Here is a 13,837-nt window from a genome sequence, read left to right on the forward strand (position 1 = left end):
GGAAAAGAAAACTCTCAATCCCTCCCACCCATACTGCTCAGTTACATATTACATACAATAAAGTAGTAAAATTAAATGTAGAATATTAAAGATACTTTAGTTTAAACAGTTAAATAACATTATCTTCAAAAATTAAAGCACAGACTTTAACAAAATGAACATAATGAGATTTGAAACCATAACATATTGTCTACCAAGCATTGGATTTGGCCTTAAAATAAATCAGAATCACAACGTTATTAATCAAACAGCAACGAAAAACATGTCAGAGAGAGGCAAAAATGAAATTAATCTACAGCAGGTAGTAGGCCTACAGTATATGAGGTTAGACATAAGGTGTGAGGTGTTGACAGTTCGGTAGGTCCACATAGCAGCAGATATGTACAAATACTGTGTTTAATATTCTGTTAAATATTCTAAGTTTGTATTACTTCACTCACAAGTAAATTACTTGTGAGGACATCAATGTTTTAGGACGGCAATTTTATCATATGAATGGCATTTCTAATACATGTTGCCATTTTAACCGCAAGTCTAAAGCCAAAAAAAAGGAGATCTACAAGCTCACAAAGCATTGCGCTGCGACCCGTTGTGAGCTTATAGATCAGCTATTTTTCAGGTGCATGACACTGTCACGCAACTTAGTAGGCCTATGAATCTCTGAACGGGGTTAACATAACTCTATCTGTGTGTTGTTCTGAGGCAGCTCTTCAGTGAAGGTTTTCTCCATCACTTTCAGGATAGACTTGCGAAAGACATCCTTGAAATCCTGACCCATGAACACGTACAGCAGCGGGTTCAGGCAGCTGTTGATAAATGCCACACTGACAGCTATGGGTAACCCAATGTCGATCACATTATCCAGCGTTTCACTGTGATATGTCACCATTTCATACACCAACAGAATAAGTTCCATGATGTGAAAGGGGACCCAGCAAAAGAAAAAAGCGGTGATAACAGCTGCTATGATTTTGAAGGGGCGACCTGAGTGGCTGACCAGAGAGCGATTCCTCCTGAGCCGGTAGATGATGACAGAATAGCAGGAGACGATGACGGTAAAAGGGACCACGAATCCCATGAGGAAGCGAGTGATGATCATGGCCCCAAGTTGAAACGTCCCCAACTGCTCCACTGCAGGTGGACTGTAGTCATCGGTGAGTACATAGTTGTCGAAACACATGATAATGTTCTCATCACGGATGGAGGGCTCTGTGTCCCGAAAGATGAAGTAAGGGGAGCTGAGAGCCAAGGCCAGAACCCAGACACCCAGACTCACACAAGACGCCTTTCTGACACTGCGGTGGTTCTTGGCCCACACTGGCCATACCACACATACACATCTGTCAACACTGATGACCATTAGAATGAAGATGCTGACATACATGTTAATGTGTAGAATGGCATAGTTCAGTTTGCACATGAATTTGCCAAAAGGCCAGTGTTTGTCCATAGCTATTTGTGTGATGATCAGGGGCAGGAACGCTGTAACGAGAAAGTCGGCCACAGCGAGGTTGAGATACCAAACCGTGTTGATGGTTTTCTTCATCTTGAAGCCCGTCACCCAGATGACAACTCCGTTCCCCAACACGCCGAGCACAAAGACCAGGCTGAAAATGGCGAGGGACACGATCTTGGGGGATTTCTTGAGTTCATTCTCGTGGACTTCAACATGTTCATCCCTGTACTCCTCATTGCCCTCCCAGAAAGAGGTGTTTCCACCAGACAGATCCATGGTTTTATTGTGATAGACAGCAGTTGTGGTCATAAAAACCTAAAGTAACAAAACAAAGGTAAATTTTCTTGTTTTATGTATATATATATATATATATATATATATATATATATATTGTTTCGTTTGACTTTGTATCGTATCGAATCGTTTTGCAATGCAAATAATCGTATCGAATCGTTTTGCAATGCAATTTTCTTTTAATCAATACTAAGTACTTTTAAGAAGAAAAAATAGAAAGAGGGCTTTATATCCAGTATCCAGGTATTTATTTTTCACACAGATTTTGGGGTAAATAAATAGTTACTATATCGATTTTAAATCATTGAATCGAATCGTATCGTCCTAATTAACCTGTCCTGTATCGTTCCTGTATCGTATCGACTAAATCCCTGAATCGAAACGTATCGTATCGTTCTAAATTAACCTGTATCGTTCATGTATCGTATCGACAACCAAGTATCGTGATACGTATCGAATCGTTGTTAAAACGTATCGTTGCACCCCTAATATATATATATATCAGTAAGACTCAGTAAGACTCCATAACCATTGATAATGGCCTAAATGCAGTTGATGAAACATTTCACACATGAACATACAACCCTTATTTAAAGGCAATGTGCGAGATATATTTACATTAAAGCTGCACTATGTAACTTTCCTCTTCTACCCAGGATTTGAACCCAGTTTCCTGCGCAAGTGCTGAAATGTTTTACCATTGAGCTAATATATCCTGCCTGCTTGCTCAGGGGATACATTTTATCTTAAGTTGACCATCAGGTCATAATTTGTGTCAGATCCTGTGTCTAGGTGAGACATGACCTTTGACACGATCTAAATGTCAGGGAGCAGGGAGACAAAATATAACCACCCCAATTGTATACATTATATTGTATTAACATACTCTACCATGCAGATTGGATTTTTATTGTTAAATAGCTCTATATACCCATAGCATTCATTGATATAGACTGTCTAGATTTTAAAAAAAAAGAAGAATAGATACCTGTTTCAATGTGTTGTAGTGATGTCAGCCAGAAAAGTGTCTTCTTCAAACTGTGGTCAGTGAATGCTGAGGAGAAGGTCTGACCGTATGCAGGTGAGGGCTGGAGGGCTGTTGTCAAAAATGTGTCAAAAACATGACAGGACACGCACATCTGCACACCAGTGTCATGCTCCCATTGTGGAATGGGAGCATGAGAATGAGCACAACACTGATGTGCAGATCTTATTATTTTTCTATGTTACAGAAGCTGTCAATTTGATCTGTTGAAATGTGCTGTCCAGTAGATCGTATTACATGGAGAAAAAAAAGAGGCAAAAATGTTTACCATACATGAAACGTGATTCTGTCATCAGTATCTTGAAGGTGCTGTAAGTGATATTTTGGTTAAATCTTTATTGTTTTATACATTATACTTGCCACGAAGGCTGTCAAATGTTCCATATTATTGTAACCCCAATATATCACTCAGAGGCAGAGAACAGAGTGGTTCTCAAAGTGGGGTCCGGGGACCCCCAGGGGTCCTGGAGGGTGTCATTTGTGAATATATATATATTTTTGTTTTGAGTGAAAAATTTGGTATTTTGCGTGTGTTGAGTGACAGTCAAGTGAGCCAATGAGAGGAAATGAGTAGCCTGCTGCTGAAGAGACAGGTGTCACTGGAATTTCTAGATACTTTAAACATTTAAATAACATGATGAAGTAAATACTTAAGTATTCAAAAGTTCAAATTACAAAGTACATTTTCTTTTTAATATCAATGCATTCTGAAAGCATGTAAACATTATGATAATAATAATAATACTTTAATTATGTTTATTACTATTATTAAACAGCATAGTTTATATTCAAATGACACAATTAAGGGAAAATATATTTTTTTCAAAAACACATGCTTTATTATCATGAAAATGACAAGTTATTTTGTTGTACTGGGGAAAAAAAGATTATTCATTGTTAAGATCTGGGCTTTAAATCCATATAGGAAAGGACCAGAGTTGGACAAAGTACTCAACTCCAGGACTTGCACCCGGGAGCAGTATGGGTTAGCGCCCCCCAGCCTACGTCTTCCGTGAGGAACCAACGGTGAGGCCATTTAGGAGTAACCTGACTCTTATTTTAGGAGGGCTGTTACGTTATTATCCTAGTCTAGTAATAACGAGGCAGAGAGAGAGGTTCTATTCAGTTTACTTCACATAAGCCGGCATATGATCACATGACATGTACGTTGTATATCAAGCGTTCTCATTGGCTCTCACACGACACTGGTGTTAACCCCTTACACAACATCTCCCCCTTTTAAGTAAGAAACATTCCTGTTATTTTAGCAATGAACAATCAACAAAATACCTCTTATTTTTTTCAACAATAAACATCAACTTGCAAATCTTCTGAACCAGTAACTTGGCATCAATAATACACATGCAATTACTTTAAACCCAAATGCACTTGGCATCAACATTTCTTCCTCCTACATTTTTTTTTTTTTTTTTTTTAATCACAGCGTTGTATCTTTATAAGTCCAGTCTCTTGGGTGGACGGGAGTGTCTCCCTGAGCTTGTGACATAGTGTGGTGTGGCGTGTGGGTCACCTGCAGTGTTGGCAGCACTACCAGAGTCTGTGACAACTGGAGTGTGTGTGTGTGTGTCAGATGGTGGCTGATGAGTTGCACGCAGGTGCGTACTGGTTCTTCTCAACAGTCCATTCTCTGTTCTGACGAGGTATGACCTTGGGGCTGCTGTCGGTTGTATGACTGTCCCGTGGGTGTTTTCTGTGGTGATCCACACACTCTGACCTGGGCGCAGTTCTGGCTGAGTGTGCGCTCTGTGGCGGTTGTTGTAGAGTTGCTCTTGTTTCCTCTTCGCTTGCATCTCCATGCTGCGGAACTGCTTGATGTTGGGCCATTTTGGAGACAAGGCTTTGGTTACCTGAGGTAGAGTGGTCCGTAGTTGTCTCCCCATGAGGAGCTGTGCTGGAGAATAAGGGGTGGCTCTATAACTGAGCAGAGCTTTAGCACAATCTCCTCCTTCCTTCCACAAGCCCTTGACAGTGGCCACGGCCCGCTCCGCTTCTCCATTTGCTTGGGGGTACCGTGGGCTGCTTGTGATGTGAGTGAATCCGTACTCACTGGCAAAGTCTGTGAAGAGAGCACATGCATACTGTGGCCCATTATCAGACATAAGAAATTCCGGAACCCCATGCCTGCAAAATATGTTCTTTAGAGCTGCTATGACTGTGTTGGCTGTTGCAACATTGAGGTGGGCAACTTCAATGTAACGGGAGAAATAATCAACTGCTACAAGGTAGGTCTTCTTGTCCCAGATGAATAAGTCTGTCCCTACACGTTGCCATGGTCTCTCAGGTACAGGAGTTGTCAGCAGGGGCTCTCTCTGTGTTGTTCTATGTTGGGTGCATAAGAGACATCTTGCAACTTTCTGGCAAATGTCAGCTGAAAGTCCTGGCCACCAGACCGATTGACGGGCCCTGGCACGGCACTTGACTATGCCTTGGTGGCCCTGATGGAGGACGTTGAGCATTTCTTCCCTCAATGAGCTGGGGATGACGATCCTTTGTCCTTTCAGGAGAAGATCTCCAGCCATGGACAGATTTTGTCTCTCCTTCCAGTAAGGTCCCATTTCAGGTGACAGGTGGACTTTTTCAGGCCACTCTGTACGACAGTAGCGGATTAGTGAACTGCAGATGCGGTCTTCTTTCTGCTTCTCTGCAAGCTGCTGCAGTCTAGCTTCAGTAGCAGGAAGAGACTGTATGATTGCATCCACAAAAATCTGGACATCTGCTTCTAGCTCTTTCTCTGCTTGAGTGGCTGTGTGCTCCACTGGTGCTCGTGATAATGTGTCTGCAGTAATGAGCTGCTTTCCAGGCACATGTACAATGTCATAAGTGAATTTCAACAGTCTCAAGCGGAATCTCAGGACTCGAGGAGGGAGCGCGTCCAGCGCCTTAGTACTTAGTAATGGCAGCAGAGGTTTGTGATCCGTTTCGAGGGTGAACCTCATGCCAAGCAGGTACGACTGCAGGCGCTCACATGACCAGGTTACTGCTAGTGCTTCCTTCTCAATCTGAGCGTAATGTTTCTCTGCATCAGACAGACCTCTGGAGATGAATACAACTGGTTTCCAGTCACCGCTCTCTGGCTGTTTCTGGACCATAACGGCTCCAAGACCGAAGGACGACGCGTCGGCTGACACGCGTGTCTCTGCACTGGGTGAGTATACAGCAAGGACTTTGGCTGAGCTGAGTTCTGTCTTCAGCTTCTGAAAAGCCTCCCGCTGCGGTGCTCCCCAACACCATTCTGTCTTCTCAGACAGAAGATCTTTCAGAGGTCGTGTGAATGATGAGAGGTGAGGGAGGAACTTGCCCAGGTAATTAGCCATGCCCATCACTCGTCTGATGTCAGCAACACAGGTTGGTTCTGGCATTTCCAGTATGGCTTTTACCTTGCTTGGGTCCGGGTTGACTCCCTCTGTGGTGATACGATGTCCGAGGAACATTATTTTGCTCCTGGCAAACTCACATTTTTCCTTATTTAGAGTTAGCCCTTCATGTCTCAGTCTCTTGAGAACTTGGTGCAGTCTGCCATCATGTTCAGCCTGATCCTGGCCAAACACCAATATGTCATCGGCGTGGCATACTGTTCCTTCACAGCCCTCCAGCATCTGTGTCATCCGTCGCTGGAAGTGTTCTGGGGCTGAGGAGATCCCAAACGGCAGCCTGTTGAAACAATAGCGACCGAATGGGGTTATGAAAGTGGTTAGTAGAGCACTGTCTTCAGTCAAGGGAATTTGCCAAAACCCTGACGTGGCATCCAATTTGGTGAATACTTTTGCTCCTGTGAGCATGGCTAGTGTGTGGTCCACAGCTGGCAGGATATGTCTCTCTCGCTTGACCCACTTATTAAGGGGCGTCAAATCCACACACAGCCTCAGTTTGTCCTTTAATTTCCCTTTTGGTACAACCACTAGGCCTGCACACCATGGAGTGGGTTCAGTGACCTTCGATATCACACCCATCGCCTCCATGCGATCCAATTCTGTCCTCACTTTATCCCGCAGTGGCAGGGAAACTCGACGTGGGGCAGACAGAGCATGTGGTGTGGCCCCTGGTTCCAGTTCAATTTTATATGGGTCTTTCAGCTTTCCCAGCCCTTTGAACACCATGGGGTATTTCTTCATGACATCTTCACCCACGTGAACTGTGTGCACTCTTTTCACTAGTGTCAAGGCCTCAATGGCTGGAAGCCCCAGCAGTGGTGTCATCAGCTTGGCCACCACGTAGATATCCTGTTCTGTTGTCTTATTCCTTATCTCCAGTCTTCCTTTGAAGTGTCCCTGCACATCCAGGCGCTGCCTGCCTGGACCATACAGGGGTATTTTTGGTGGCTGTAATGCCCCATGCTTCTTTTTGGAGTATTGGTGGCCCGGAATGGCTGTAACTCCAGCTCCAGTGTCTATTTTAAATTCAATTGTCTCACCATTCAGTTCCAGAGCTTCTCTCCACTCATGTTCAACATTGTCCATGTCAATTATCACCTCTCCTAGAAAGGCAATTTCTTCTCCATCGTCTGAATATTCCTCTGTGATGTCATCGATGCCACCGGCTGACCGGCATTTGCGGGCATAATGTCCTTTTCGTTTACATTTGCGACATTCTGCCTCTTTTGCAGGGCAATCCTTCCAGGGGTGCTTTGTAGCATGTCCACAACGTCCACATCCTGTGTCATTGTATGTATTTTCAGGCTTGGCTTGTGAGCTGTATTTTTGTATTTTTGGGCCTCTCTGTGTCCAACGCCTTGCATTTATTGCATCCAGGTTGTCTGACTGTCTGTCATTTAAGCTGCCACGCAGCATTGGCTGCTGCTTTTTTATTTCCTCACTGTGGCGCACTTTAGCAACAGTTTTCTGTAATGTCAGTTCAGAGTCCATCTGTAATGACTCAGACAGTTTTGCATCTCTGAGACCAACGACAATCCTGTCTCTAATGAGTTCTTCTCTGAGATGTCCAAAATTACAGTGCTCAGCTAGGCTATGGACAGCAGTAATAAATACCTCAGCACTTTCTCCAGGCTCCTGGTTGCGCCTGTTGAAACGTGCACGCTCAAAAATAATATTCTTCTTGCTCACACAGTGTTTCTCAAAAGCCTTTTTCACATCTTCATAAGACTTTCTCTGATTATCATCCAAGGGCAGGACATTCAGTATGTCTTCAGCTTCATCCCCTAGTGTGTACATCAATGTGTTCACTTGATACTCTTGTGACTGTTTATCCAGGCTTGAAGCTATTCTGAAGCGTTCAAAACACCTTATCCACTTTGGCCATTCATTTGCATCATTGAATTCAAACTTGCCTGGTGGAGTCAGTTGCACACTGCTTACTGGAGTTGCAGCTGCTACTGCTACTGGTGCTGCTGGCGCCGCCTGGCCGTCTCCGTCCATTTTCTCTCTTTTTTTTTTTCTCAAAAACTTTTTTTTTCAAACTTTTTTTTTTTCTTTTTCACTTTAGCTTTTATGTTTTTCTGTCACAACCTCCCGGCCGTTGTTTTCGTTCGTTTCCGACGTTTCTTTCGTCGTGTTTTGTTATGGCTTTCCTCTGTGGACACTGTTAGCTTCTTTAGCTCCAGTTAGCCTATATCGTTAGCTGTTGTTGCCACTCGCTCCGTCCGTTCCTCTTGCAGACTTGCGGCAGCGTTCCACTTCTCACTCGGAGGCAGAAGACTCCAGACACTTTCCTTAATGTCTACTTTATTCTGACACCATGTTACGTTATTATCCTAGTCTAGTAATAACGAGGCAGAGAGAGAGGTTCTATTCAGTTTACTTCACAAAAGCCGGCATATGATCACATGACATGTACGTTGTATATCAAGCGTTCTCATTGGCTCTCACACGACACTGGTGTTAACCCCTTACACAACAAGGGCCTTTCAGGCAAGCCGCAAGTGGAGCCTGCAGTACCCCCACGGCCCAAGACACCATCACACCGAAGTGAAATGTTTGGAGCGGGGGAGTCTGGTGCAACGCTCAGGTCCTGGACCTGGTGAGACGAAGGAGGAGCCCGGCCAGGAGGCCATCCACAGAGCCTATAGTCCCGCCACGTGCCAGAGCCTCCCCCGGTCCCGGCAGAGTAGTTCCGGAGAAGCGGACAGAGGGGCCCTGTCTTTCCCGAAGAGGACTGTCCGTGGGTGGCTACTGGGACGTAAGTCGGGGCTTGATCAACCCCGGCTGGGTCACCTGGGCAATGGTGTATGTTGCGAGAACCGAAACACCCGTTGACCCCAGGCTACAACACTGATGATACGTCCCAGATGCATCCACGTGATGATTTTTATTTACTTGAGTCAAAGTATACTCCTGGTCAATTATTACTCAACTACAAGTGAAAGTTGCTCACTGTACTGGAGTACTCGGTTTTGAAAGTATATTACAAAGTACATTTTCCTTTTAATGTCAATGCACTGCTGTATAGAAATGTTGACATTTCCCCCCTCGATTTTCCAGAAGTGTAGCAGAAAATAGCAGATGTTCAAGCTCACAACACATCACAGCATGACACATTGTGAGCTTGAAGATCTGCTATTTTAAGCGAAGAGATTTGGTGTTGACGGAAATAGAGGATCTGGTATGAGGGCCCTGGGGCTTGAGTGGTTAAAGTGGTTTTAATTCAAACAGTGTGTTTTGTTTCTCGCATTCTATCTCAGTTTAACTGAGATAGAATGCAAACAAAACAAAAAAACACTGTTTTTGACATTTACATGTGTGTGAAGCACTTTAATGTCTACGATAGCCTACCCGTCGTTGCTTACCTTCCCAATTGCGTAGGGTCACATGAGGACCCAAGTATATGTGCTGACCTTGGCTTCGGGACATCACAAGGCAAAGGGGGCAAGCAGTGAGCGCAGAGCAACACTGACCTCAAGCAAGGGCGTACCGTCATAGAGGCCAATGGGGCCATGGCCCGGTCTGGAAAACTCTGCTCCCCTATTTTTATATATATATATATTTTTTTTTAATCGTCTTTTTTTTCCTCTACCGGCGCAGTAGCTCCGCAGCCTCCGCCCACCCCACCGTTCCCATTGTCAAGCGGCCCCAGCCAGTCTGAGCCAGACATGCTAATTGCCTCTAATAAACAAGTCGTGATCTCTGTGGCTGTGCTAAACATGTTCTGCAGGTTTTGGCTCTGCCGTCTGGCCTTATTGAAATGAAGGGTCGCTATGCTGTGTCCCTCGACTCCCTCGTCCTGTGTGCACTAACAGTCACTGCATGCACTGAATACCAGTGGTGGAAAAAGTACTCAAATGTTTTACTTAAACAAAAGTATCAATTCTGCGATGTAAAAATACTCTGTTACAAGTAAAAGTAAGGTATTCAAAATGTACTTGAGTAAAAGTAGAAAAGTTTTGGTATCAAAATGTATTTAAAGTACCAAAAGTAAAAGTAGGCTACTCATTATGCAGAAGGTCCCATTTCACAAGTTTTCAAATGTGAAAAAAAAGTTTTCTAACCCTTGATACTTTTACTTAAGTAAAACATTTGAGGATGGAACACACTGAGGGATGGGTAGAGTGTTGTTAATGTTGTTTTATGGTCATTTAATGAATTAATTAAGCAAAAAAATCGCACGCGCTTCGCGCGCGTACATGCCCGCGACGCAGTGGGTGGGGGGCCGGGGGGAAGGGGGGAGTCATTAAGAATCTTGCCCGGTCCACGTTAGAACCCACCATACGCGCCTGACCTCAAGTGATCGTTTAGTGAACTGAACACTGCTCTGGTTTTCGGCTTCATTGCCTGCCTGCTCCATGAACATGAATGAATTCAGGAAGGGTGGGCATTAGGGAAATCTGGGCAATGTTTGGGGGGGAAGGTTGGGCACTATAGAAGGGTAGGAACCAGGAAGAGTGGGCACCAGCATTAAATGTGGGCACCAATACACTTTTTAGTAAAATATGCCTAACCCTAACCTTAATCCTAACTCTAACCTCAGTAAAACTATGACCCAAACCTTACTCCTAAACCTAACCTCAGTAAAACTATGCCTAAACCTAACCTTAACTTTAGAACTATACCTTACTTAACTTTAACCTACTAAACTAAACTAATTTGTCTGAAAATGTTTCGGAAAGGGTAAAAAATTAATAAATCTTGCAATCCAGTAATATGCATGCCAGACTCCAAAGTATTCCTGTTTTAGAGCCTGGATTTCCCGTTGTCCCCTCTTCCGAGGTCTGGTGCCAACTCTGTTTTGGTGCCCACAATTCCCTAGGGCCTACTCTTCCAAGGCCTGGTGCCCACTCTGTTTTGGTGCCCAGTTTTCCCTAGTAGCTGACATATCAACTGAACATTATAAATAATATAGGTATTGTTGAAAAGGCTTACTTATGCCTTTAGAATGACACAATTGCAGCACACCACTGAGTGACGCTGTTGGACTGAGATTTGTGGTTTTATTTCGATGTTTCTGGACATCCGCTGATCCCACCAACTTCCAACTCGCCACAGACGGTTGTGTTGTGGAGTTATGACTTAGTTATGAGCATAGGAGGATTATGATAAAATGGACCCCTGCACACGCAGACTTAGAAAAGCACCCCATGTACAATGACTTGCTGTCAACACCACAATAATTATTTTAAGGTGGCTCCAGACCAAACAGACTACTTCAGACTACTTCAGACTGCAACAGACTGGTATTCGGTTGGCAAAAGTTGGCATTTAAGTCTGTCAGCCGACTGGCCATTCATGTGCTAATTCATTTATAACTTTCAGACCAATCTGGGAAATAAAAAGGAAAAACAGCGCCCTCTGCTGTTTTTGACTATTAGCTTGCCAGCATTGCCAGGTCTGCTTATTATAAGCGACTTTGGGCTTGTTTTCCTGCAAAGTCACTTGTACATAGGGATGTTCCCAGCGTTTTTTCTTCACTGACGTGCAGTGCAGCGGTGTAAAGTAACTAGTACATTTACTCAAGTACTGTACTTAAGTACAATTTTGAGGTACTTTTACTTTACTGGAGTATTTCCAATTGTCTATACTTTTACTCCACAACATGTTGAATTCTTTTACTCAAGTAAATAGATTCACAGAATGTATTTTACCCACACGTTATTTTCATTCAAATGAAATGTGATTGAACTTGCACTAATAATGACTTCAGTTGATTTTTCACTCTTTAAAATATAGTGTTTCTTAATTATTAATAATTACAGATTGTAGATTGGCTATTTTCACGATTTTAAATTGTTTTTAAATACTAATAAAAAAGGAACATACAAGATTAGATAAGTTAGACTGAATCTTAATCTATTAGTTCGCACATACACATCTGTCAACACTGATGACCATCAGAATGAAGATGCTGACATACATGCTCATGTGAACTACGGTATAGTTCAGTTTGCACATGAATTTGCCAAAAGGCCAGCGGTAGTCCATAGCTATTTGTGTGATGATCAGGGAAGGAATGCTGTAACGAGGAAGTCGGCCACAGCGAGGTTGAGATACCAGACAGTGTTGATGGTTTTCTTCATTTTGAAGCCCGTCACCCAGATGACAAGACCGTTCCCCAACACGCCGAGCACAAAGACCAGGGTGAAAATGACGAGGGACACGATCTTGAGGGATTTTTCCATCTCCATCGTCCTAAAACCTAAAATAACAAAACAAAGGTGGGCTACATGCTTTGTTTTATCAGACGTATGGTTTATTACAAAGCCCCTAAAGGGACTTTGTGTTAGTTTAAAGTTTTTTTTTGTGTGGGTGCAGGAAAGGAAAAGAAGTTGGTGTTTTTTTTAAGTGGTTACAAAAAGCTTTTTAGGTATACAGTACGTAGCAGGGGGGAAAAAAATCAAATTTGGACAAATAATCTTTTTTGTCATGTTCATTTTTATTTTCCTTAATATTATTCCCACAAGTTCCTATCTCATGGGAACGAGATAGGGGAACTCGAGGGAACTTGTTTAAGGAAAAAAATATTCCTCCAAAATATTAAATGTCACGCACTTATTATTTTTTCACCAACTTGTTTTTTCATTTCTGATACTTAAGTTAATTTATTTTCATCCCAAAACAAAAGAAAAGAGAAAAAAAAATGTTTTACCAACACATGTCCCTTTAGGGGATAGGCCTACTTACTAGACTCCATAACCATTTATAATGGCCTAACTAATGTTGATGAATCATTTCACGACATCAATATTTACAACTATAAGTGATATATCTATGTTAAAATAAGTGTTCAACAGCTTTATATTACAATATAACTCATTGCTATAGATTAGACTGTCAAGATAACAAAAAAATAGATACCTGTTTCAATGTGCTGAAGTGAGAGAAGTGTCTTCTTCAAACTGTGGCCAGTGAATGCTGAGGAGCTCTCATCTCTGTTGAAGGGGAATACCACTCCCCTTCAACATTGAACGATGTCACATAGAGGGCGGGCCAAAGAGTACACCTTCTGTATGTCACATGACCCCAACAATCAATTCTCCAGTTCTAGGCAACATAGAAGGGGGGGGGGGGGACTTTTTCTTATTTCCACACAACAGCTCTAAGGTATATAATGACATGGTTCAATGTTGAAAATAAGTGGTATTCCCCTTTAAGGTGCATGTGATGAAATGTCTGACATCACGGTTCAGCTATACGCAGGTGAGGGCTGGAAAAATAAATCAGCCACGGAATGTAAATTACAGCCGCTCTCATATTTGTTATGTGTAATAATAATAATAATAATAATAAGGGTAATAATAATAATAATAATAATAGTAATAATAATAATAATAATAATAATAATAATAATAATAATAATAATAAATATAGCTGCAAGCAGCAATAAGCGGTTTCGAGGGATAAGGCAGAGACAGGAAGAGGCAGGCAGACTCTCTCCTCTCCCTCTCTCTCTCTCTCCCCCTCTCTCCCTCTCTCCTTCTCTCCCCCTCTCTCCCTCTCTCCCTCTCCCCCCTCTCTCTCTCTCCCCCTCTCTCCCTCTCCCCCTCAGACAGACAGGCAGACAGTGAGAGAGTGAGAGAGAGGCAGACAGGCAGACAGACAGGAAGAGAGTGACAGAGTGAGAGAGAGGCACACAGACAG

The 13,837-nt window shown here is 43.0% G+C and overlaps 1 protein-coding gene across 1 annotated transcript; it reads right to left on the reverse strand.

The window, feature by feature from the left end:
- Positions 1 to 670: 670 nt before the first annotated feature.
- Positions 671 to 1,732, reverse strand: LOC308081217 (chemerin-like receptor 1; the record flags this gene model as incomplete). Its single annotated transcript, XM_080457605.1, has 1 exon — positions 671 to 1,732. One exon carries the CDS (start codon positions 1,730 to 1,732, stop codon positions 671 to 673), a length of 1,062 nt encoding a protein of 353 aa, XP_080313731.1.
- Between the last annotated feature and the right edge of the window lie 12,105 nt (positions 1,733 to 13,837).

This window comes from Gymnoscopelus braueri, assembly GCF_963280865.1.
Source record: "Gymnoscopelus braueri genome assembly, contig: SCAFFOLD_249, whole genome shotgun sequence".
Lineage (NCBI taxonomy): Eukaryota > Metazoa > Chordata > Actinopteri > Myctophiformes > Myctophidae > Gymnoscopelus > Gymnoscopelus braueri.